At 35.5% G+C, this 26,603-nt stretch overlaps 1 protein-coding gene across 2 annotated transcripts; it reads right to left on the minus strand.

The window, feature by feature from the left end:
- Positions 1 to 2,487: 2,487 nt before the first annotated feature.
- LOC148955863 (uncharacterized) lies at positions 2,488 to 22,072 on the minus strand. Of its 2 annotated transcripts, none has more exons than XM_089108390.1 (2): positions 21,978 to 22,072; positions 2,488 to 4,134 (listed from the first exon to the last, which is right to left on the minus strand). In XM_089108390.1, the coding sequence occupies exon 2, from the start codon at positions 4,119 to 4,121 to the stop codon at positions 2,592 to 2,594; it is 1,530 nt and encodes a 509-aa protein (XP_088964516.1). In that variant the 5' UTR covers positions 4,122 to 4,134; positions 21,978 to 22,072; the 3' UTR covers positions 2,488 to 2,591. The 2 variants fall into 2 exon arrangements, with proteins under 2 accessions (XP_088964516.1, XP_088964517.1); XM_089108391.1 differs by lacking the exon at positions 21,978 to 22,072 and adding an exon at positions 16,482 to 16,561.
- Positions 22,073 to 26,603: the final 4,531 nt, after the last annotated feature.

The raw sequence follows: 26,603 nt of genomic DNA on the forward strand, positions 1-26,603 counted from the left end.
GACTGAAAAAAACATTTGGAAACTAAAAAAACTTTAAAATGAAGTACATTGTCAAACAATGTCAATATGTAATCTCTTAGTTTGACTGAAGTATTGGACCTTTCAACTATGACAAACAAAAAAAAATAACTACTTGAAGCTGTGATTAAATTCTTCATCAATTTAAAATCAAAAACATGAAATTATAAATGTAAATGTGTATTTCAAAGAAATAATAACCTTCTTAATAATTTAATGTCGACAAACACTGGAAATCGGTTTTCTTCAGTATTGTTTATGAATGAATAAAGATGGTGACTGACAAAAACATTTTGAAACTAAAGAAAACCTTAAAATGTAGTAAATGGTCAAACAATGTCAAAATGTAATCGCTTAGTTTGACTGAGGTATTGGACCTTTCATCTATGCCGAACAAAAAAAATAACTACTTGAAGTTGTGTTTAAATTCTTCATCAATTTAAAATCAAAAACATGAAATTATAAATGTAAATGCGTATTTCAAAGAAATAATAACCTTCTTAATAATTTAATGTCGATAAACAGTGGAAATTGGTTTTCTTCAGTATTGTTTCTGAATGATTAAAGGTGGTGACTGACAAAAACATTTTGAAACTAAAGAAAACCTTAAAATTTAGTAAATTGTCAAACAATGTCAAAATGTAATCTCTTAGTTTAACTGAGGTACCTAAAAATTTCTTATGGACCTGCCCGATGTAATACAATAATTTTTTCAGATTTGGGTTCTATTTGGATAATATTGCATGGGACTTGTCTAAACACAACAGTTGTACTTTATTAGATGAGTTTCATTGGTCATTTTTTTTATTGTATTTACAAAAAATTATCTGTTTATGTTATTTTCCAGTACAAGTTAACTGTATAACTTAGGTTTTTCTTCCTTTTCTTTTATTCATTGATAAAAATTTCCAGATACGAAGTAAAAATATTCGGTCTTTTAATAGAATATGTAGAAAAAAATTTCAACGTCAATTCTCTTAATGAAAAGTTTTACCGCCATTACGCATTCATCTTATTTTAATTATAAGCTTACAAAGTTATGGTCACAAGTACACAAAGAGAGTAAGAAATGGAGCGAAGCCTGTCATTTCCAGCTTGAATATTCTCTGTCGCTTATCTTATTGCTTTATCCGGGGTTATAACCCTCCGAACTCCAAGCATAAACTTTGGCTAGCGCTGGAAATTCAGTTTTTAGTTTGATTGAATTAGAAAATATTCACCCCGAAAATAGGTTTTTCAAAGCAAAGTAATGAGCTACATTAAACCATAGACAAGCAGAAATAAAGTGAAACATTAATTCAAACTTAAAACGTACAGGAATCCCTATCAACTTTTTTTGTATTTATAGCAGTAAATTTTTATTTTTCACAATGTAAAAAAGAAAAAATAAGAAAGAAAACCACCCTGATAAGCAAGATTGCTAAAAAGAACTAATGAAAGTAGAGTAAATATTTAATATATAATTATATTCATTCCTGTGGGTCTTAGGACCTTAAGATTTTTTAACGTTAAAACGAGGCAACGTTCTGGATACATTTTGTTTCAGTAAAGCACGAATGACACCCTGGTCCTTAGAAATCTTTGGAGATGATAACTCTCTCCTGTTTATAGTAATTTGTGTTCCTTTTGTTTTAATTACTAATTGCAATTTCTGTTCGTTTTAAAACGTTTGTTTAAATCCATTTGTTAAAATGGTTTTGATTTGTTGTTTAAACAAATAAAATGGGATATCAAGAATCAATGCAACAAGCCTATGGCTTTCTCCTGTATTAAATAAAATAAATAAATAAATAATGCAGCCATATTTGATTCTGCCTGAGGTTCCCTCGGTTCTGAAACTTCGATTAAGGTATCTTTGTGGTCCAAAATGTTTAAGTAGATCAATCTAAAAAAAAGAATATTTTGCACTAAAAATTAATAAAGCCAAATTTTTGTTCAAATACTTAGTCATTGATAAGCTCCCATTAGTCCTCCAAAGTCATAATTCAAAAGCTACTTGATCCAACATCTTTAGCTGGGCCCCTTAAACCTATAGTTTATACCCTTAGATATTGCAGATACGCCTTTGTGACATCTTGAATGCACACAATGTCTTTTGATTACATTAAACATCACCTTTGACATTTCCTGAAAGCTTCAACTTAATATCTTTAGCTATTCCTTAGATACTACAGATGCACTCTTTTAACAACCTTAATGCAAACTGAGTATTTTGATTTAGTTCGACATCTCCCTCAGAAGGTCCTGAAGTTTTCAACTTAATACGCTAAGCCATTCCTGAGAATTTGCAGATAGCTCTTATGATAATCTGCATGCACAAAATGTCTTAACAAGTCCACTTAACATGCCCTAAAAGTTTCATCTTAATACACTTAGTTGTTGCTAAAAAAAAAAAAATGTAAATACGCCCTTTTGGCAGCCCTGACGCCCTTTGTGTCTTTTGCACAGAATTTAACAAACTGCCAAACAATGGTTAGAATAAATTTTTCTTTAAAAAGTCAACATCCAATATTAAAAAAGACAATGATTTATTAAATTATTAATAAATATATGTGAATTTTAACTATTTTACATTAATTCTTTTGTCCTTTTTTAGCTAAATAAACCACCAGCTCTTTAACCATATCAGCAAACGATGAACTGTTATCACTATATTTTTCAATAAATTTCTCATCGTCCAAAATGTTTTCAAGATTATCTATATTCCGAAACAAGAGATCTGTATCTGGTAAACGTCCTTCAGTTCTAGCTGTAACTACAGGTGTTGTGCCCTTTGATATGCCGTACCAAATTACACTTGCAATAGCAGCAGCTAATCCAAGTCCCCCAATTGGCGCAGTACTTATGCCCCCGTCTGCTATCTTTTGGTTTTCGTATGGTTTTCGTTTTTTCGCAGCATAGCCACGCTGAAAATAAGTATGGACAGACTCCACCATCCTATCAACTAAACTACTTGGTTTCTGAGTATTCTTCACTTGCTTTGTCGGATCTCTATAACGTATTTGTCCGATGTTTGAAGATGACTGATCAAAATAAGAGTTTAGTGTAGACTGCTTATCTTTTAACTGAGTAGGAATGTTGGGCTGTCTTGTGCCGTATTGCTCATAAGGGATATCTGAGCCCGTGTATTGGTTTTGAGCATTAATCGCCTCTCTGTGAATCCCCACTGGGTTTTTATAATCTGGGTATTTACTCTCCTTTATTTTCTGATGATTTGAAGCTTTTCGATCCTGGAATCCATTGAGGAAATCCATCATTCGGTTAAATACTGGTTTCTTTGGCTTTTTATAAAAAGAAACAGACTTGACAGGCTTTCTCTTTCGAATATAAATAGGAAGCTGTTGTGGATATGGTTCATATCCACTATTTTGGTACCCATCGTAGTTTACTATTGGATCTTGGTAGTGAGGAGTATTTTTATTGTTCGGTATATTTGGCATCCCTTCCTTAGTACCAAAATTTTGGTAATATTCATAATTATACACATTTGGTTTTTCAAGCAATATTTTTTGTGGGTTGTCAAATAATAATGAGGCACCAACTGGGCTGGATTTAAACGCATCAGATTGCATCGAATAGTACCCTTTCAATTCTTCTCTAAGTTCCCCATATTCCTCAGGAATATATTGGGAAATCATTGAATTATTATGTAAGAAATCATGAGACAAAGAAGGTTTTTCAGTTATGTGTGCATAGATGGCGCTACTGTCTTGTGGTGGTTCTAAATTTGAAGTTTCAAACCTATGGTTTTTAAGATTGTCTATTTCAACATACCACGTTGCAGTCTCTATTTCTCCATCAGAAGGATTACTGGGCCCATCAGTTCGCGAAACTGAAGCTTCTTTTGGTGCGGAATTTTGAAATTTTATGGTTTCACTTGAATCCGAACCAGATTGAAACGTATCGTCTGCATCCGAGTTTGATATCCAGTGCTCTGAAAATGTTAGCAGGGAGCTAGGGATCCAGTTCCCCTTTTCAACAAATTTAGGAGGTGAGAAAGATCGCCCATTGAATTCCAAAATTCCGCTTACTGGCCGTTCTTGCACCAATACAACTAGGACAAGTAGAGTTTTACAGGGCCATATGGCTAAGGCCCGAATCATTTCACCACAAAACCTGTAAAAAAGGAGCTTTAGACGACCTAATAAATGATTTACTTAAATATAGCTATCAACAGGTCTAAAAAACACAGGAAAGGGTTGAAAACATAAAAAGTGCAGTTTTCGGCAACAACTTAAGTTCGAATATTACTGGGAAGAGCATGCCAGTTTTCTAAGGGTCTTAATCCAACTTTAAACATCACAACAAGATAATCAACAAAAAATCAAGAGGTAGGCAAAATATAGTTTGTCAACGCTAATGAGTGGAGGATTTTCCAATATGTTTTTTTTTAGTTAAATTTTTTGTTTAGTTTTATTTTATTTCAAGGTTAAATTACCGTTTTGTCCGAATGACATTCTGGACTGGACACGAGGAGCTGTATGATCAAATTCAATTTTATTTTATTTCTATAAGCATTTCTAAAACGTTTAGATCTCCGTTTTTTGTTGGTTTTATCTTCTTAAATTGTTTCCCCTTCAGTCTGTTTTTTCGTTTTTCACTTTTTCTAGCGCAGCTTTCTTTTTTGTTTTCAGCTGAGGACGCGTGGTTGATTAAACAGGCAAAGTACCTGGCATGGACTTGTTTTCCTTCTTTGAATTTCACTTGCCTAGAGTCCCGTTTCCTAGCGAGTTTTACTTCTTGGTTTGGATCAATCCTGGGTTAGACCAATTTTGGAGAAGCATGGTCTAACCATAAAGATCAAGTTTACTCTACTGTCGAAGTATTAGACCATTGGATTTTATTTTTATTTATACCTACATATAAATGATTTAAATGTAGAAAAATTCACGGCCACAGTTACTAAAATGATGAGAAAAATTTCACAGCTTAATAATCATTAGACAAAAATTCATAATTTTTTCACATAGGATAATTTCCTTTCGTCTAACATTCAAAGTGTTAACGTAACCCTTTAATTGCATTAGAAAATATGTGTTTAAACTTTCATTGCTGTTTTTTCTTAACGTCAAATACAGGGTTGTGCTAGATATGAGAAGGACTACTAACTCCTTTAACCGCCACTCTTTACGCTAAAATTTTGATATTGAAAACTACCCTTTTCAGCTACAAACAACCACTTCTTCAATGAGGCGAGAGCTATCACCCTTTAAAAACCTATATTATACACTTAAACCATTTATATTACTCCAAATAAAAGAAGAGAAGGGAGTATTTATCCTTTAAAAATGATATTCCCCTAAAAAAAAAAAACATTCCTACAATAAGAACAGTGATATCAGCCCCTTAAAAACAATATCGCACACTTGAAACTAAGATATGTTCGTCCAAATGAAGGAAGAGTAGAAGTTTTTCTTCCTTTAGAAGGAAGAGTTTTCATGGGAGAAGGGACATTGCTATGAAGAGGGCGCCGGATTTCCCAGCATTATTTAAATAAAGATCAGAAATTATATATAAAAAAAAAAACAGTTTTTAACTGAAAGTAAGGAGCAACTTCAAAACTTAAAACGACAGAAAACATTATGTATATGATTGGGTTCATCCCCTAGTCAATACCTCGTTCTTTAAGCCAAATATTATTTAGTACTTTCATAAAAGCTATTTATTCTAATTAACGGCATTTGTGATTAAGGGGTCATTTTTAAGGAACTGGAACAAAATTCGAACTTTAGCTTAAAGAGCAAGGTATTGACTAGGGGGCGAACCCTCTAATGTACGTATTAAAAATATAAGAATATAGAGGTTCGTTACGTAAGTTAATTCGTAAGTTACGTATATTTATTACTAATAAAAACGTTCGTAAATAAAATTAAACAGGTTTCGAGAAGGCCATTTAACCAAATAAAAGTAAAATTAATATTCAATTTTTTTTTTTTATTATTCATGTACGGTGAGCAAAATCAAAACTTGCATTAATTCAAAAACGTTCAAAAATAAAAAAAAAACAAGTTTTTTTAACTGAAAGTAAGGAATGGCGTTAAAACTTAAAACGAACAGAAATTATTCCGTATATGAAAGGGGCTGTCCCCTCCTCAACGCCTCACTCTCTACGATAAAGTTTGACTCTCACAACTCTATTTTTTTTAAACAATGAAAAACTTTAGTGTAAAGAGCGAGTCGTTGAGGAGGGGACAGCCCCTTTCATATACGGAATAATTTCTGTTTGTTTTAAGTTTTAACGTTGTTCCTTGCTTTCAGTTAATAAAAACTTGTTTTTTTTTATTTAGTCACAGTTAAAGACCCCTCCGCAATCTCCCCTCCTCATGTATGTACAGATAAATGAATCGGTAAGGGGTCTTTAACTGTGATGAATTGAGTAAGGATATTGTTCAAAAGCCCCTCCTTTCCCGACGTGCGTGCCTTTTATGTGGTTATCACAGGCAACGCTTTAGCTTTGCCTGTGTAAACAGCCATTAGTCTTAAAAACATTTTTTTCCCGAGAGCCGCATCATGCGGAAGGAAATTTTTGAATTTACTTATTCATCACTATCGGTATATGTTATCTTTATATTTCATGTGCTTATCTATTTTAATTTTTGCTCGTTTTTGGTTTCATTTATTCTTCGATTCTCATTTGTGTCTGCGTGTCTTCAGTTTCAATATTCAGTTTCTTACTTCTCTTTGAAAATCTTCTCTTTCGGACAGTTTTTCTTAGGATTAATTAGTAATAAAAGTCTAATATGCAGAAATTGTTGTAATCTGGCATCAATATCTGTCTGCCACATGGGTGGAATTTTTTGTCAGAAAGGGAGCACAACTTGCAAAAACCCAAGAATGGGTGAATTATACGGACAGTGTAGGAAAGTAGAGGACAAATTGTAAATCTCATGATTTCGGGTGGGGATATATAGCCTACCCGGAGAATTTCATCAGGACTTTGGATTGTTACTGAGCATTTCTATTAGAATTGAAATTTTCAAATTAGCCTACCATTGAGCTAAACAATGAGCAAGCCTGACAAAACCTATTTTCACTTATTTTTGATTTAGGGTCAATTAGATTTTTCGGCCATGCTAACTGTACTTCAAAGCTCACTGAAGGCGTTTTGAGCCTTAAAACAGGAAAATGCTGTTTGATTTTTAATTTATTCCAAATATATCTTAAATATCAAGATATAGTCTACGACGAATTTGTATATAACGAATGCATATATAAACAAATTTTCTTATAAGATTTTGGGTAAAAATTTTCCTTCATGGACAGCGCCATCTTAAAAGAGACCACATGCACCAATTTAATCGGCAAAAATGTACGTGATTTCCAACTATAAACAGTTCCAGGTGACTAGATGTAATAGTTCCGTACGTTAATACTAGATGCTATATATAATGACAACTGAACACTCGTGTAGCTGAACCCCAGGCAACTTACTCCTGTAATTGAACCCTCGTGTATCTGACACCTAGTGAAACTGAACCCCCGTGTAACTGGACCCAGTTGCATCTGAAATTTCATGTAGCTGAACCCTCGTGTAACTGAAGCACCATGCAACTGAACCCCTGTGCAAAAACCACAAAAGGATTAACCAATAAGTAAAAACCGTTCTATTCGAGTCAGCTTTCGTCACCTCCGACAAAATGGGCTGAATTATATTTTCTAGTTATTCTGTTGATTTGAGGAGGGTTGAGTCAGACAGGCTTGAGTTAAAAGGGGTTGAATTGAGTGAGGATTCAGCTAAATAAGGGTTGAATTGTACGAAAGCTGCGGTGAATGAAAGATGAAATAAATAAAATTACACAGAGGTTGAGTTGAATTAGGTTTGAGTTGCATGAATATTGAGTTGAGTGAAGGTCGAGCTGCATTATTGTCCAGTTGAATGAGGGGTCAGTTATATACTGACCCCTGGGCTGAGTGGTACCAGTGTTCAGTTAAACGGGGGTTTGGTTGCGCGATGGTTCACTTTTACGGGGTTCAGTTGAGCGGATTCAATTAAACGGTGGTTGAGTTGCACGGGGGTTCAGTTATACGGGAGTCTTGTTTCACGAGTGTTCAGTTGAATGGGGCTCAGCTGCCCGAGGCTTCAGTTGCATGAGGGTTCAGTTGCACGGGTGTTGAGTTGCACAAGGGCTAGGTGACCTGTGATTCGGTTGCACAGGAGTTGAGTTACACGGTGGTTTAGTTGTCTCTGGGCTTAGACACACGAGGGTTCAGTTACACGCACACCAGATATAACACAAAAAAACTGCACGAACACACTTAAATTGTTATTCTAAGTCATTATCCCCTATTACTTTCTGATAGTTCACTCCAATAGCTTTCCTGTCGACCACACAGAAAGTTCTAGTGGAAATGTTTAAGGAATCACCGAGGAAAAACTTTCAAATATCCATTAGAAACAGTTTTCACTGCTTATAGTTTCCCAGCATATTGAGACCAAAAACGTCTTCAGTGGTCTTTAAGAACATTATACTAAAGCAAAGGGTAACATACCAACTAAAAAAAAAATTCGACCACCAGTAATTGATATACAGACATTTGAACCTGCAATGAATCTTTTGAATCGTGTACGCTTTTTTCCTTTTCTTATAGACTTGGGTAAATAAGCCTCTGGATGGTTCAAAGTTTGAATCGATGAATAGAACATGAACAAATAAACATGTGCACATTGAAATATATTCTCTTTTAAATCGATATCTAACGAATTCGTCAGGAGTGGGACGTAAAATATATATCCCTTCATGGTCTAGTGTATTTTTTTATGGTAACAAGTATCTGATGGACAATAGGTAGTTAGTATCAGAGACATAAGAGAAAGGTCAGGGCACATTAATCTCACATTTTTCTATAATTTCGATTTCAAGGAAAATACAATTTTAAGACATAGTAACAGCCCTTTACATCAAATGAAACACCAGCGTTGTCTATCTAAAGAGCAAATTATAATCACCTACGGAACAAGTACTGACAAAACCTATCCTCTCCACACAAAAAAAGGGACCCTTTGTCCGCGTCTCCGGAGACGATTGCATACCTATGCGAACCTGGCGACTAAATCACAAGTTCCGTAGGTGATTATACTTGTTCCGTAGGTCTAGCATTTATTATTTAATTTATTGGCTCGGAGCGATTAAGTAGTACAAAATTTTGCGTTTAGAGGCGCTGAGATACGCGGGGTCACTTTTGGAGAGTTTTGACTGTACTTGTTCAGTAGATGATTATACTTTGCATAAGAGTCATGTATCTAGCATTGTTTCTTTTTCCCGACCACTTCGTATGGAAGGCATGATCATGCGTCTAGATTGGGAAGGCGTCATAACATCGAACCGTCAGGAGCACGAACGTCAGGAGAAGTACAAAATCCGTCATAACATCGACAACAAAAGTCCGTCAGAGCCTCGAACCGTCATGGCATCGAAAATTTTAAAACTTCAGTTTTTTGGGATTTAGGGGGGAAAAGGTACCTAGGTTAGGTTAGGTTACGTATTTAATATGTGCTATGCTTTACCCCCACCCCCACCCCTGATGTGCAAATATAGAGCCGAAATTTGTTTCTAAACTATTATATACTTATTACTATTGTACAAACCTATAAATTTTTTTAGATGTTATGACGGTTCGTGGTCCTGACGGTTTGATGTTATGACATTTCGTCCTTATGACGGTTCGCCGAAATGGTTGCACCCGGTCTAGATGATGTTATCTGGAAAGGTAAATGATGATCTGGCCTTTAGCGGGTTGAAGGGGCGGTATCCCCACTCTTGTTTCTGCTAATTTCTGTTTGTTTTAAGAAATATTTTTCCTTATCGAATACTACTATTGAATTTTTTGGTCGTTTACTCGTGGTTTATCAAACAGTTCGTGGTAACGAACTGTAAGTAAGGAGCGACCCGGCTCAATGGTAACCGAAACTCTAAAAAATGGAATTTTGATACCAATAGATTCATCAAAAGAATCAGATTTTAATTCTGATTTCAAATATATAAGTTTCATCTAGTTTAATTTTACATATCAAAAGTTACGCGCCTGAGAATATTTGGCTGATTTCCGAAAAAAGGGGGAAAGACACCCTAAAAGTTACAAAAATCACACCATCTTATTCAGCGTATCAGAGAACCCTACTGTAGAGGTTTCAAGCTCCTATCTACAAAAATGTGGAATTTTCCATTTTTTGCCAGAAGAAAGATCACGGATGCGTGTTTATTTGTTTTTTGTTTTTTTTTTTTTCTTTTCCCTAGGGGTCTTCTTATCAATCCCGTGGTCCTAGAATATAGTAGGAGGGCTCATTGGAACGAAAATTAAAAGATCTAGTGCCCTTTTTAACTGACCAAAAAAAATGGAGGGCAACTAAGCCCCCTCCCACGCTCATTTTTTCCCCAAAATCAACGGATCAAAATTTTGAGATAGCCATTTTGTTCAACATGGTCGAAAATATTATAACTATTTATTTTAGGATGACTTAATCCCTCGAAGCCCCCGGGGGGAGGGCTGAAAATTATAAACTTTAACCCAATGTTAACATATAGTATTGGTTATTGGAAAGTATACAGACGTTTTCAGGGGGAATCTTTTCTGGTTGTGGGGGGTGGGGGTGGGTCGGGAGTTATATGGGAGGATCTTTTCATGAAGGAAGTGTTCACGGGGGAAGGGATTTTGCTATGAAGGGGGCGCCGGATTTACCATCATTATTTTAAAAAGAAAATCAGAAATTAAATATAAAAAACAAGTTTTTCCACTGAAAGTAAGGAGCAACATCAAAACTTAAAACGAACAAAAAATATTAGCTATATGATTGGGTTCACCTTCTAGTCAATATCTCGCTCTTAAAGTCAAAGATATGTTAGTATTTTTATAAAAGCTATTTATTCTAATTAACGGCTTTTGTGATTAAGAGGTCATTTTTAAAGAATTGGTACATAATTCGAACTTTAGATGACAGAGCAAGGTACTGACTAGGTGGAAAACCCCCTAATATACGTATTAAAAATATATGAATATAGAAGTTCGTTACGTAAGTTAATTTGTAAGTTACGTATATTTATTACTAATAAAAACGTTCGTAAATAAAACTCAACAAGTTTCGAGAAAGCCATCTAACCAAATAAAAGTAAAATTAATATGCAAATTTCGTTTTAATTATTCATGCACGGTGAGCCAAAATAAACACCTGCATTAATTAAAAAACATTCACAACTGAAATAAAAAAAACAAGTTTTTTTTTAACTGAAAGTAAGGAACGACGTTAAAACTTAAAACGAACAGAAATTATTCCGTATATGAAAGGGGCTGTCCCCTCCTCAACGCCTCGCTCTTACGCTAAAGTTTGAATTTCTCAAAACTCAATTTTTTTTTAACAATAAAATTTTGTTTTAATTGCCAATTTTTTTAATTAACTTTAACGAAATTCGCACCATCAGATTCAGATTATCAACGAACATTATTAAAGAAGCTTCAAACTCCTATCTGCAAAAATGTGGAATTTTGCATTTTTAATTAACTTTAACGAAAATTACACCATCACATTCAGCTTATCAGAGAACCCTATTAAAGAAGTTTCACGCTCCTATCTGCAAAAAGGTGGAAATTTGCATGTTTTGCTCGAAGAAAGATCACGATGCGTGCCCTCCAAAAAATGTTACTCGGGAGAATCTTTCCGTGGAGGATGTTTCTTTGGGGTAAGGGACATTTCTATGAAGGGTGCGCCGGATTTCCAAGCATTATTTAAAAAGCGATTAGAAATTAAGTTAAAAAAACAAGTTCTTTCAACTGAAAGTAAGAAGCAACATTAGAACTTAAAACGTACATGAATTATTACTTACATGAGGGGGTTCTCCCCCAAGTCAATACCTCGCTCTTTAAGCTACAGCTTTTTTAGTACTTTAAAAATAGCTATCTATTCTAATTAAACGGCCTTTGTGATTCAGGGGTTTGTGAATTAATTTTTTTTTTAACTTTTAACGTAATGAGATTGGTATTGACTAAGGGGAGAACCCCCTCATATATGTAATAATACATACGTAATAAAAAAAAGAAAAAAGGCTCAATAGTGATCGAAACTTTTAAAAACGGAATTTTGATGTCAATAAATGTATCAAGAGAATGGGCTTATAATGCTTATTCTAAATATATAAATTTTATTAAGTTTAGTATTACTCATCAAAGGCTACGAGCCTGAGAAAATTTACCTGATTTTTTAAAGAGGGAGGAAACATCCCCTACAAGTGAAAGAATTTTAATGAAAATCCCACTGTCAGATTCAGCGTATCAGAAAACCCTATTACACAGGTTTCAAGCTCATATCTGCAACTATATCTGCAACGTATTTTTTGCCAGAAGAAAAATATACGAACATAGAAGTTCGTTACGTAAGTTAATTTGTAAATTACGTCAGAACCAAATTTAGAGACAGCCATTTAGCAAAAGAAAAGTAAAATTTTTATGCAAATTTTTTTTACTTATTCAATGATGGCTAGCCAAAATAAAAGCTGCATTAACTAAAAAACGATCAGAAATTAAATAAAAAAAAAACAAGTTTTTTTAAACTGAAAGTAAGGAGCGACATTAAAACTTAAAACTAACAGAAATTATTCCGTATATGAAAAGGTCTGTCCCCTCCTCAACGCCTCGCTCTTTACGCTAAAGTTTGACTTTGTCCCGCAATTTTATTTTTTTAAACAATAAAAGACCTTAGCGTAAAGAGTGAGGCGTTGAGGAGGGGACATCCCCTTTCATATACGGAATAATTTCTGTTCGTTTTAAGTTTTAATGTCGCTCCTTACTTTCAGTTTAAAAAACTTGTTTTTTTTTATTTAATAAGTAAAAGGAATGTCTGTATGAGGCTTGCATCGACATGGCAGAATAGCGCCTACGTGGCAAAACTACGTAAAAAATAAGAATACGGGACCAAACGTTCATTGTTGGTTTCCTATTTATGTGATGTGAGCTCTTGTGGCGACGCAAATACGAAAGAAAGGATCTTTTTGAGGAAATATTACACAATATCGCCGAGTATTCTTCATCGAGTTAAGCAGGTGACTAACTTTAGCATTTGGAGATGCTATAAACAAGGGACTTTAGCAATGGTAGGCTACACATATAATGGAAAAGGTCCGTTTTAAGTCTTAATTGAGTATCAACCAGTCCGTGGTAACGAACTGTAAGTAAGGAGGGACACGGCTCAATAATAACTGAAATTATAAAAAAAGGAATTTCGATATCAATAAATACATCAAAAGAATCGGCTTAATATGCTTACTTCAAATATTTAAGATTCAATAAGCTAAGTGTTACCCATAGAAGGCTACGAGCCTGAGATGCCTGATTTTTTAAAAAGGGGAGAAATACCCCCTAAAAGTCAAGGAATCTTAATGAAAATCAAGGATTCAAAAAGTCAAGGAGTTCAGCGTATCAGGGAACCCTACCGTAAAAGTTTCGAGCTCCTATCTGGAAAAATGTGGAATTTTGTACTTTTTGTCAGAAGAAAGATCACGGATTCGTGTTTATTATTATTATTTTTTTCCCCGGGGCTGATCGCATCAAATCAATCGTCTGAGAGCACTGGGAGAGGGCTCTTTTGAACGGATATTAAAAGTTCCAGTGCTCTTCTAAGCCACGGAAAAGATTGGAGGGCAACTGACCCCCCTCCCAATCCCGTTTTCCCCTAAAATGGTCCGATCAAAATTTTTCGATAGCCGTTTTTTAAGCAGAGTTGAAAAGTCCAAAAAATTATGCCTTTGGAGATAATATTGCCCCCTCCCCATACCCTGGGGATAAATCTAAGTTATAAAATTTGGTCAGTGTTTGCATATAGCAGCCTATTTGTTATTGAGAAGTATGCAGAGATTTTTCGGGGGGAAGGGGATTTTGTGCTTGGGAGGGGTTTCCGTGGGGAGGATTTTTCGTGTGGAGGGAAATATCAGGGGGTTAACTACCCAGGGGAAATTTTACATCGGGGGGATTTGACAGATTTTCTATACGGAATTCTTTTTATTTGTCTTACTTTGTATTTGCCTATTCGCTTCTGCATGTGGAGATGTTGCGGGGGAATAGTCCGAGAGAAATTTTCTGCGAGTTGGATATCCAGGAAATAATTTCGACGGAAGGAGGGTTTCTGCAGTGATCGAAAAAAAAAACGATTAGAACTTAAAGTTTCTTTCAAATGAATGTATGGTAAGGAGAATTTTTCAGGCTGAATCTTCTGCACGAAATTTTACATATGGGGCGGGGGAATTTTCTGCAGGGATTGGATTGTCCGGAATTTTTTTTTTGGGGGGGGGGGTATTTTAAGTGGGACAAAATTTCTATGGAGGAGTTTCCCACGAGGGAAGGGAATTTTTCATGGAGGGTGGGCCATATTTGCCGGTATTATTTCAAAAACGGTCAGAAATTAAATTAAAAACAAAAACAAACAAGTCTTTCAACTAAAAGGAGTAACATTAAAACTCAAAACGAATAGAAATTATTCCGTATATGACGGGGGTTGCCCCCTCCTCAATACTTTTTTGCGCTGCAAAATGACTGTTTGTCCCAGGTTTTTCAGAACGACTCGTGAAACACAAGGGCCGTTTAATTAGAATAGGAATCTTTTTTGTTAAAAGTGCTAAAAATTTACCATGAAGAGCAAAGTAATGAGCAGGGGACAACCCCTTCTTATACGGAATAACTTCTGTTCGTTTTGACTTCTAATGTTGCTTCTTACTTTCAGTTGAAAAAAAACTTCTCTTTTTATTTAATTAATTTTAACAGCGGCTTCTTTTAGGTTTCACCTTTTCATCCATACTACTGCCTGTAATTTCAAAGTTTGATGGGATTATTCATTGTAATTTTTGTTCGTTTTGAGTTTGACTCATTTTGTGATTTCAGGCTCTTTTTTTTCTTTGAAGAAGCTTTTTTTGAAAAGTTTTTTTTTAATAAGTTTTTTAAATAAATCACAAAGAAATATCTACTCTTCATGGTAAATATGCTAAGTAACGATTTAGCAAGCCTCGTAAATAACATCTGAAATTCAAAAACAGGTTTCTAAATGATAAACACACCATAGGTTATGTAAATCTAATTTGATTTACTAATTTGATATACTCATTGCCTTGATTTCAAAAATGTCAAATTCAAAGATACATATTTAAAATTTCTTAAATATGAGGATATTTGCAAAATTTTAGGAAAAGGGATCAGAGTAGAGGTAATATATTACCTTAACTGTGAAAAGGGATAAACCGTACTTGTACTTATGTACTATCTGTAACACACGCGCCATATTATAACGGGAAGATGCTTAAGAATCTAGTCAAACGGGTTTCTTTGAATAGAATATTGGATTGGAAACCGTGGTTTGTCATTGCGTTTACAATATTTAAACTATTGTTTTTTAGGGTTTGGGGGGAAAAGGGATACTATCCCATTATCTGGGCCTCTCGGGTTAATCACTATAGACTAGGCAATGATAAAGCCCGTTTTTGACGTCTTAACTGTTACAGAGCAGGCAATGATAGCAAGGTTTTCATTGCGTATACGATATTAAACTGAGTGTTTTTGGGGTTTAGGGGGGGGGGGGTAAGGTACCTAGGTTAGGCTCTGTTAGGATACGTATTTGATATGCGCAATGCTTTACCCCCCCCCCCCCCTAATGTGCAAATATATAGCCCACATTTGTTTCTAAACTGTTATATATTCATCCTATTTTATTTTGTTTCGTTAGCATTAACCAAACTTGACTTTTTAGAGGCCCGAATAATGGTATAGTACCTAAAAAGGTACCTAGGCTGGGTTAGGTTACGTATTTGATATATGCTATACTTTTACCCCTCACCCCCCTAATGTGCAAATATAGAGCCGAAATTTGTTTCTAAACTATTATATTTTTATCCTATTTTGTTTTATTTCATTAGGATTAACCAAACTTAGCTTTTCGTGTGTGTTACAGATAGTAAATAAGTACCGGATAAATTCCCAGCAAAGTGTGATCTCAATAAGGAATTATACCGACAAATTTTAAAGCGTCTGTCGAACGAAAGTTAGTCGTTTGTCTATGCAAATGCGAAACTTAATATTTTTCTGGACAAGCATGGTGACGGTCCGTCAGGTGACCAATTGACCAGACTGAGATAGAAACAGCTCATCCGTCACTGACGGATGAGCTGTTTCTCTCTCAGTCTGGACAATTTGACCAAAAATGTCATGAAACAGCTTTCGTAAGTCGTGACCAGCGGGTGAACACCCACCGGAGAATTTTAAGAGCATCTCAGTTTGGGTAAAATTATTGAATCTACTCTACTGCTTTGAGCTAAAGTAAAAATAAAACTTCAGAAAAAAACTCAGTGTTAGTAATTTTTTCGCTTTTCAGCTTTCAAAACACTTTATTTTTGCTAAAAAGCTTGTAAAGACCAAAACAAGGTCTCCAACAGCTGTATTTAACTGAGCTGATTTTGCTTATCCCCACAGTAATTGGCCCATAGAAATTTACATACTTTAAGAATCTTCAACAATTATCCAGTCCTATTTAAGACACCAAATTCGACTTCTTAGGCGAAACTAATGATGATCCGTCAGTAAAAAGAGAAAGTTGTTTATTCAGCCAATCCTTCAAATCACTGGATAGTGAAAGGTTAATAGATGCTTACAACTCTAACCAAAATGATGCACTTTAGCCTCATTAGGTTGCATTTAAGCAGGAATTTGTAGGGCCTGTACCGACAAAATAATGGAAAATCTTAAGTGATCATATTTGATAATGCATAATCTACGAATTAATTGTCATATTGATATTACCCAAGGCCAGAAACCGATCCAGGGTGCATATGTCATAAAAGATTAAATCCATACTATAGTATAGGGATCCCTATAGTGATCCGCAATATTTCCAAGACACTAGTGGGAGCGATTCTAGAAATATTTTTACGCCATAAGCCATAAATTTTATATTACATAAAGCCATTTTATGGATTATTTTATTTTTTTGGGTGCACAGATTTTTTATATTATGTGCACATCCGGTGCATTTTTTCAGTCTAATGTTTTCACTGCTTCTTTTTTTTTAACAATTCTCTTATAAAAATGGGCTCTTGGACAGTTCTTACGGGAAACCTCTATCCCTTGTAAACATCTTACTTGCATCTATACATCTTACATCTTACTATCCCCTGTATACATCTTACTTGCACTGGAAATGTTGGTAGGCTACTTATTTATTATACAAGAAACACTCGAGAAGTGAAGTTTGGTTAATACTCATGAAATAAAACAAAATATGATGAAAATATAATGCTTCATTGGCAAAATTGTGAAAACTACAACTTAGAATTATGTGCCCAGAATGTAGAAATGTTCTTAACCCCTTATCCTGGAAAAATATAATTGCATGTTCTTCGGCCCTTGGCAAATCCCAGATCCTAATTTGAACATCCTTGGTGAGGCACTATATTCTATCTCTATGCATTGAAAACTAACCGGTTATTGTTATATCTGATCTTCGTGATCCAAATTCTCAAGTGTTTTTCGTATAATACATAAGTACCGAAAGGTTTCCCACTTTCCACCACCTGGTGTACATCTTAGAGTGCCATCTTTGTCTCACAGTTCTGCCACACGTGGCACTGCTCCCACAACGCTTGGCACAGTTCTATCACGGTTGGCACACTTTCCCTAAGCTTGTTACCCGTGATTTTTGAGGCCGTCCCTCGTTTGCATTCACCCCAGGTACGTATGCTAGAATTTTTCAATCTAGAACTTCAAAACCAGACAAAAAAACAAACAAAAAAAAACAAAAATATAGCAAAATATTACAAAAATTGAAATATTAAAATATCAGGCTGGGCATTGGTCTGGGTTCCTTTACATCAAACAGTTCGTGGTAACGAGCGATGCGGAACGAACGGGAGCGATGCGACACAACAGTAACCAAAACTCTAAGAAACAGGGTCTCGATAACAATAGATACATCAAAACAATCAAATTTTGATGCTTATTCGAAACATGTAAAATTTATCAAATTTAATGTTACCCATCAAACGTTACGAGCCTGAGAAAAATTTGCCCAATTTTGGAAAAAGGGAGCAAACATATCTAAAACTTCAAGTGATATTAATGAAAATTATACCATCAGATTCAGCGTACCAGAGAACCCTACTGTAGAGTTTTCAAGCACCTATTTACACAAAAGTGGAATTTTGCATTTTTTTTTTTGCCGAAAGAAAGATCACAGATGCGTGTTTATTTGTTTTTTTTTGCCTCTTTGTTTGTTTTCCCAGGGATGATCGCATCAAACCAGTGATCGCAAAAGATCGAGAGAGGGCTTATTGGAGAGGAAATCAAAAATTCTAGTGCCCTTTTAAAGTGACCAAAAATATTGGAGGGCAGCTAGCCCCCCCCCCCTCCCGCGCTTATTTTTCCTCAGTCATTCGATCAAAATTTTGAGATAGCCATTTTTTCAGCATGGTAAAAAAATCTTATAACTATGTCTTTGAGGATGAACTGACCCCCCGCAGTCCCCGAAGGAAGGGCTGCAAGCTATGAACCTTGGCCATTATTTATAAGGAAGTATACAGACATTTTTCAGGAGGATTTTCCTGGTGGAAGGGGGGGGGGGTTGAGTGGGAGGAACTTTACATGAAAGTATTTGTTGTGGGGGAAGGGGATTTTTCATGGAGGGGGAGCCGGATTTTCCAGCATTATTGAAAAAACGATCAGAAATAAAAAAAACAAGTTTTTCAACTAAAAGTAAGGAGCAACATTAAAACTTAAAAAGAACAGAAATTATTAAGTATATTAGGGGGGTCTCCCTATCCTCAATACCTCGATCTGTACACTAAAGTTTTTCATAGAACTTCTAAAAGAGCTTATTATTCTAATTAAGCGGTCTTTGTGATTCAGGAGTGATTCTTAAATAGCTGCAACAAAAAATCAAACTTTAGCGCTAAGAGCAAGGTATTGAGGAGAGGGTGACCTTTCATGTACGTAATAATTTCTGTTCGTTTTAAGTTTAATGTTGCTCCTTACTTACAGTTGAAAAAACTTGTTGTTTTTTTTAATTGCACACATGCTTGAGGCTACTGTGCGTCTTTCTTTCATACCATCTCTTCATCGGAAATGAAAAAAGATTAATTGTAAACCTGAAAAGTGATATTTATCAAACAGTTCGTTGTAAAGAAATGTAAGTAAGGAGCGACGCAGCCCAATAGTAACCGAAACTCTAAAAAACTAAATTTTGATAACAATTGATACATCAAAAGAATTGATTTCTTATGATGATTCCAAACATATCAAATTCAGTAAGTTTAATATTACCCATCAAAAGCTACGAGCTTGAAAAAATTACATGATTTTCGAAAGGGGAGGGGGGAAGGTGGGGAAATTTCCCTAAAAAATTATTTGATCTTAATGAGAGTTCCACCATCAGACGCAGCATATCAGAAAATTCTGCTGCAGAAGCTTTGAGCCCCCCCCCCTTCCATGCTCTTTTTCCCCCAAAGACATCGAATCAAAATTTTGATATGGACACTGGATTTTGCATGGTTGATAGGTCAAATAACTATGTCCTTAGAGATGTTAGAACTCCCCGCTGCACCAGGGAAAAGGGCTCTAAGTTGAGCAATATGCCCATTGTTTACATAAGCTATGACATTTGTCTTGACGGGGGAATTTTCTACGGGGGTGTGATTTTCCACGGGGAGAGTTTTCCGTGAGGAGCAAAGATACTGGGAGTGGTTTCCAGCGGAAATTTTACACAGGGGGGGGGGAGGCAATTTCCTAGCATGATTAGAAAAATAGTAAAAAACTAAATAAAAACAAGTTTTTTTTTAACTGAAAGTAAGGAGCAACATCAAACTTTAAAACGAACAGAAATTATTCCGTATATGAAGGAGGCTGTCCCTTCCTTAACCTTGGCCCTTTATGCTAAAGTTTGACTTTTTGTCACAATTCTTTATGAAAGACTGCTCAAAATGAAGAAGCGATGAATTTAAATGAGAAGCATTTTTAAAGATCTTTAAGACCTTAGCATAAAGAGCTAGGGTTGAGGAAGGGAAAAATCCCCTCATATACGGAATAATTTCTGTTAGTTTTAAGTTCTAATGCTGGTCCTTACTTTCAGCTGAAAAAAACTTGTTTTTTTATTTAATTACAAAAGGAGCCGAAGTGTCGCATCATGAACATTTGCCAAATGGGAGAGCCAAGACATGCAATATTTTTACGCTTACGCAACAACATAATGATCAATTGCAGTTGTAGCGTCATGAAATTCAGGTTTATTTGCACAGAGTCCACGCAAATCACAAAGTTGCATCTTTGTAATAACAGTTCCTAATAAAATATGATAATGCTAATTTTACTGATGCATTTCAAAATCTGAACATAGTAGGCATCAACTATCAAACTCAAATTGTTTCTAACTTAGAAATAGACATAAAAGCGATTTCAGTGATAGAACTCGACTGTTGGACAATCAATGTGAAAAAAAGGGCTCGGCACACGTAGCTGATTTCGGGAACCGATTTCAGCAAGGGTGTATTCCACATCGGTTGATTTCAATTAATGTTGCTAAGAGGCGGGGCTTAGTGACATTTTTCGATGATTAATCATCATTAATTACGTTCTAGACAAGGAATGTACAAGGGCTTTAGACCTTTAGGCATGTAAATAATCATATTTAATGATTATCGTAAATTAATCGTAATTAATGATGATTAATCACCGAAAAACGTCACTAAGCCCCGCCTCTTAGCAACATTAATTATAATCACTCGACGTGTAATATACCCCTGCTGAAATCGGTTCCCAAAATCAGCTACGTGTGCCTAGCCCTTAAGTCCCGAATTTCGTATGGCAAATTGAAAACAACTTAATAATTATTTTAACGGTAAGTCCTTTGTTGGTTGCTGCTAGTTAATAACTTGACCAAGAAAGAGGATCCTAACCATGGTTCTTTGCAGGTCATAAGGCATGAACCAAATGGTCCACATTAACATTTCGGGAAGAAACAAGGACCCACTTGTATAGAAAGAAAAAAAATATCCTTGAGGTTGGGGTAAAACTGGGCTGTTAAATATATTTTCCATGCACTTTGCCAAGGATCACTGTTGTTTAGACTCGTGTACCCGTAAGTTGAACCAAACTTGACAAGATTACGAAACGGAAAACAGATCAGAAGTATCCTATATAATTTGGGCTATATAATTATCCATAGGAGGGGGGGGGTAAAGTAAAGTGGAAGCACATTAAAATTGCGGTAATTACAATGTTTCTGCATACTATGAACATGAAGTATCTTGGAGTCTTATAAGTCTAATTAGTTGGACTGTTTGCCCTAATTCAGAATGTACATTTTTGTCCTGTCAGTACTAATGTATGGTTCTGAAAGCTGGGCGCGGACAAAACAGCTAGAGAAAAGAATCCGAAGTTTTGAAAATAATTGCCTTCGACGGATTCTCGGAATCAACTGGAAGGACGAAATTACCAACTGATCCATTAGAGAGAAGACTAAACAACCATTCGTTTTTGATAAACTCATAAGCAGTCGCTGGTGATATGGGGGCACATGGTTAGAATGGGCAGTAATCGTCTGCCTCATGATGTCTGGTGTTGGACTCCACCAGAAGTTCGACGTCACGGACGACAGAAGGCTACATTTGGAGGTTGCCTAAAAAAAAGACTCAGCGCTCTCAAGAACATCCCTTGATGAACTTTGGCCAAAGACGCTAGAGAGGTCATCGTTGCCGCCTTATGCGCCAACCGGCGTGGGAAGTCCTAAGTCTAAGTATGTAACTGAAGTAGTTAAACTCAACGTCTAAATCACCACGATAGCGAAAAGCCCCTCACCAAGAATTCTCCTCAAAACCATTGATTTATTTTGAATAGGCTTATGATGAAATAAGAAACTTTAAACAGATGAAAAGGAAGAAACTTCGCCAGTATTTTGCCGACGGTTCAACACTTCGATGTTCGTAGTAAATAACTGAAAAATATTTTACCTGACAATGTAATAGTATCATACTCATTTCATCCTGGGATTTAACCAATAAATATATCCATACTGCTTCTTTTTTGGTGATACACTGACCAAAGCAGTACTTTTCATAGAGGCGACAGCCTTGGGCTTTTATCGCTGCTGAAACAGAATTTTGACCCAAATTCTATTTTCATACAACCCGTCTCTCAGTTAGTCGGTCATATTAAAAAATTGTCCAATTCATAATTAAAAGGTAATTGCTATTAATACTTACAATAAAGGTTTCGTTTAGCTTAAATTATTTACCAATGGATATAGTTACCACACCAGGCCTATACGCTGACATTGAAAATGCAAGATTTTCCAATTTCGTGAAAGCTGATAGAAAAAGATCTCACTTTTTTTGTCTGCAGCAGGAAAAAGTGTAAGTGTTTTTGTAATAAGAATGAAAGTATGATGATCGTTTCTAGTCGTTGTATTAAAATTGTTGACCCCCCCCCCCTTTCAGCAATATTTTCTTTCCAAAGTTTTTATTCTTCAATTCCACAGTTTCTAGAGTCTTAGGAAGCAGCTAAACAATTGCACCCGACCGAGTGAATTGCACCACAAAGATTGCACCCGGGTAAAATTTCAACCAAAGGAAACTCTAACAATAAAAAAATATACCCGAATGCACATACACACACTCGTTGGTGCGGTCTGAATTGAGTGAGATCTTTGAGGGTTCAGTTATAAGATAATATAACCTTACTTAGCTTCAATCTTCTTTGGTAGGGCTGAGATTGAGAACCTAGCAAGTCTAAGGATTCACTTACGTAAAATGAAACATGTTGAGTTTTACCAAAACGGCAGCATGGCCAAAACAAGTTAAAGCACTGTTGGATAATGCTGGTTTATCATGGGCATGGAATGAGCGGCAGGGTCCTCAAGGTAAACCTGAATATTTCCTTGGTAAGTTTGCATCGCGGCTTCAGGACCAAGAGATTCAGGTTTGGCTAATGGGTCTGGAAAAGTCTAGCAGCCTGCATTTTTATAGACAGATTAAAGATGTGTATGGGGAGGAGTTTTATTTGAAGCTGAATCTACCGTGGAGAATACTTAAGTGTTGGTTGCAGGCGCGGGCAACTTTTATACCACTTCGTAAAGGCTACTGGGAGTCTTATGATGAAGATGGCTCGGGAATTAGGCGTGCCTGCCCTCTCTGTGGGGAGTTTGGGGATGGGATGGACCATTTTCTGAGTAGATGCCAAAGCTTGGCAAATTTTAGGGATGAATTTTTTCATGGGGATATACCGCTGCTCCCAGGTGTTTTGGGGACTGCTTCGAGGTACCTAATTATTGCGTTAGGTTGTTTTATACAGAATAGTCTGATGGCGCGGAAAGAAGCTGTAGTTTAAATTTGTTGAGTGTTATTGTTCTTTCCTTATTGTTTTTTTTTTATTTTTGTGTATATGGCCACTGGTTTTTAAATACACGCATGTATGTATGTATGTATGAACATGGGCGCCCATATGGGGGGGCAGGGGGGGCTCCCCCCCCCTGGCTGAATGATGCTGCCTTATTTTTATATTTTTGTTCGGAGATTTCTATTATATATCACCAAAAGTGCCAATTAGATGAGGTTTGCCCCCCCTGGAATTCAGCTTATGGGCGCCCATGTGTATGAATACTTAATATGATTCTCTGGGTAATTTTTGATACAGAAAAGTTTCCCAAAATTTCAAATTCGTTGCTGAATTTCGGTTTCTTGAAAAAAAAACCCAACGAATGGCAGCCATGTTCTTTGAATGAAATTGTTGTGGATAAATATTCCAATGGTGTCATCTACTAGTGTCGCAATCGTGCATTAAAATAATTTTCTCTATTGGAATTTTTCTAAGTCCGTAGAATCTTCCCAATTGTTAGAACAATTAACGCTACAAGACACTCCTTCCGGTAGTATCAGAACAGTTATTCTCAAGAGACAAAACGAAACGTAACAAAGATACTTTTTCCTAAAAGATTTTAATGCAAGGACACTTTTTTCAAATGGCATAGAGAAGGGGAAACGACACTTCACCTTATGAAAACCCATAAGGTTAAGTTGTTTCACTTATGAAAACAACAAATTTCAGGTCGGTTCGTGATGAAAATGAGACTTTTCTCTATTGAAACTTTAGAATCTGCCTCTCTGGAATTGGTTATGATTTGCTTATTCTGAGTGAGAAACTACGATGTAGGTATATTTTAATTAAATATTTAATATTTAGAGGTGGCTAGGGGTAGGTATTTAATATAATGCGTTCTGCGCGGCCTACTTTCCATAATTCTCTGTTATATTCTCCATAGTTTTGTTTCTAAAGTATTATATTATCATCATATTTCGGTATATTTCATGAGGATAAACCTAACTTCACTTCTTGGGTGTGTTTCGCTTAACAGACAAGTACAACGACACATATTTAAAAAGGTCTATTTTTTTTAAACATCAACAAAAGCAAAAGAAAATGACGATGCTTATGAAGATTAAAGGAAAGGAAAAAATATGTCTCAGAATAATTAAGTTTGTCACAGTCGATCTAATTTTTCTGTTTTAACAAGAGATTTTTTTTTTTAATGTCAAAACCTTTCCTTTAGATTCTTTTTCATTCAAGAACAGAATTAGATTCAAGAATTAGAAATCAAAAATTAGATTTTCTTCCATTAAAAACTTTTCCTTTAGATTCTCTTTCATTCAAGAATAAAGAATTGATGCTCAAATTAAACTCTTGAAACGAACATTGGCAGCTTCTGAAGCAATCTACTTAGATTTTCGATCCCAGTTCACCCCTTGTCATCGAAAACGCGTCCACTAGGCGTAAATCCAGTTTTCTCGTCAGAAGTGCGTTTCAGGCTTTTTTTTTTCTTTTGTTCATGACATGGAGTCAAACTCCAAGTAACAACAAAGCAAATTTAAAATTGACGGAATTTGATATTCCAAATAAAGTCTGAAATACCTTTAAGGGGTATAATTAGGTAGTTGTACAAAACCAGCTCTTGACAAAGGTTACTGAGTTGCAGAAATATATTTAGACATTATTAAACCTCTTGATAGGCCTACTGTTGACTATTCTATACTTGTTGAAAAGTATAGATTATTGATTTGATGGAATATTTCTCAATTTCATTATTATTAGCTTCCTTTCTGGTCGTTCGCAAAGAATAATATCATCTGGGTTAATACGTCTTGAAGTGCTTATTAGTTGTGATGTACTGTAAGGGTAAATTTTAGGTCCTTTATTATTTTGGATTTATGTAGAGGATTTTCCTTCTTCTCAATTGTGAATAAGGTTCCAGACTTTACGGGAAAGAAGAAAAAACTTATCCCCCGCTGTTCACTGATGACACAGCTGCAATTATGTGTACAAAAATGACTAGATTTAATAACCATTTTTTATAAAGTGCGGTGTTGTTCATGGCTCAAATTTAGGTCCTCTACTGTACCTGCTATTCCTAGACACAATGATATGCTACATTCCAGTAACTTCAGTTACTTTATTTGCTGACGATTCAGCTTTGGTTATTACCGCAGTCACTACAAGGCCAATTAAGGCTAATAAAAACTGGATGGTCTACACGAATTTGTTTCTACTAGCCTACTCAATGTCGATACATCGAAATAACAATGTAATGACTCTTAAAAGGACAGGTCCTGTTCCCATTCTTCCTGGTTTTGTTTTGTGTGATAACCTACTATTTACATAACTGAAGAGTTCTGGTATTTCGGATACATTTTTGATCAAAATTTCAGTTGGAGAACATACTGAGATATTATAGCATTCAAGTTGAGGAGAGGAGAAATGTTTTGGCTCCTGAAATTAACTTGCGCTGGGAATGAATCTGGCGATACGTCAATCCTAACATTGACGACCTTTCGAGCTGGGCATAAATCCCGCTTTCATTGCTTTTAATCCATAGAAATATCAACCACAACAAAAAGAGAAGGAAAAGATATTCCTTTGTTCCATTTATTTATTAATATTCAGATAGGTAAACAAGACATGCTACTATGATCCAAATATTCCCATATTTGAGGACTATGCTCAAAAGTTACCTAATTAGGAACAATCACAAATAGGAACAAATCACTAACATCAGAGCACTATTAGAAATTTCCCTGAGAATTGGATGGAGGGAAGTGTTACCAAGAATTGTGTTTAAGTTAGATTTTAATCCTGCTATTAAATAATCTTGATTTTAGTATTCTGATTCCATAGTTTGATACATTTATTCATTATCTTCTAGTTTCCCAAAGCTAACATCCCTGGCCCTTTCATGTCGGCCCCCATGGCAAAAATAATAGCTTGTTGTGGCTGATGGTAGACTACTTACTAGTCACTAAAATAAACTTGTCCCATTTTAGCCATATAATTGCAAGTTCTTCAGCTTATCGGATGAAGGCAGAAAATCGTTTAAAAAAAATCAAAAATTTCTTTGACCAGTCTTTTAATGGATTATTTGAAAAAAACTACGTTTTCTAAAGAGTTAAAGAGGCTGAGTTACAAGGTAGAACCTTAAAACGTACAGGGATTAGGAGGCACAGTTGGGGGCTGCCGCCCCCAAACCCCGCTTTCGCAGCCTTTAAATAAAAAAAAAGTTTTTAAAACTGAAAGTAAGGAGCGACATTAAA

The sequence above is a fragment of the Artemia sp. Qi Xiang Cuo genome, chromosome 2 (assembly GCF_049724085.1).
Source record: "Artemia sp. Qi Xiang Cuo chromosome 2, ASM4972408v1, whole genome shotgun sequence".
NCBI lineage: Eukaryota > Metazoa > Arthropoda > Branchiopoda > Anostraca > Artemiidae > Artemia > Artemia sp. Qi Xiang Cuo.

Coding starts and splice junctions, on each gene's coding strand:
- LOC148955863 (XM_089108390.1), bottom strand. CDS start 4,121: ATGATTCGGGCCTTAGCCATATGGCCCTGTAAAACTCTACTTGTCCTA.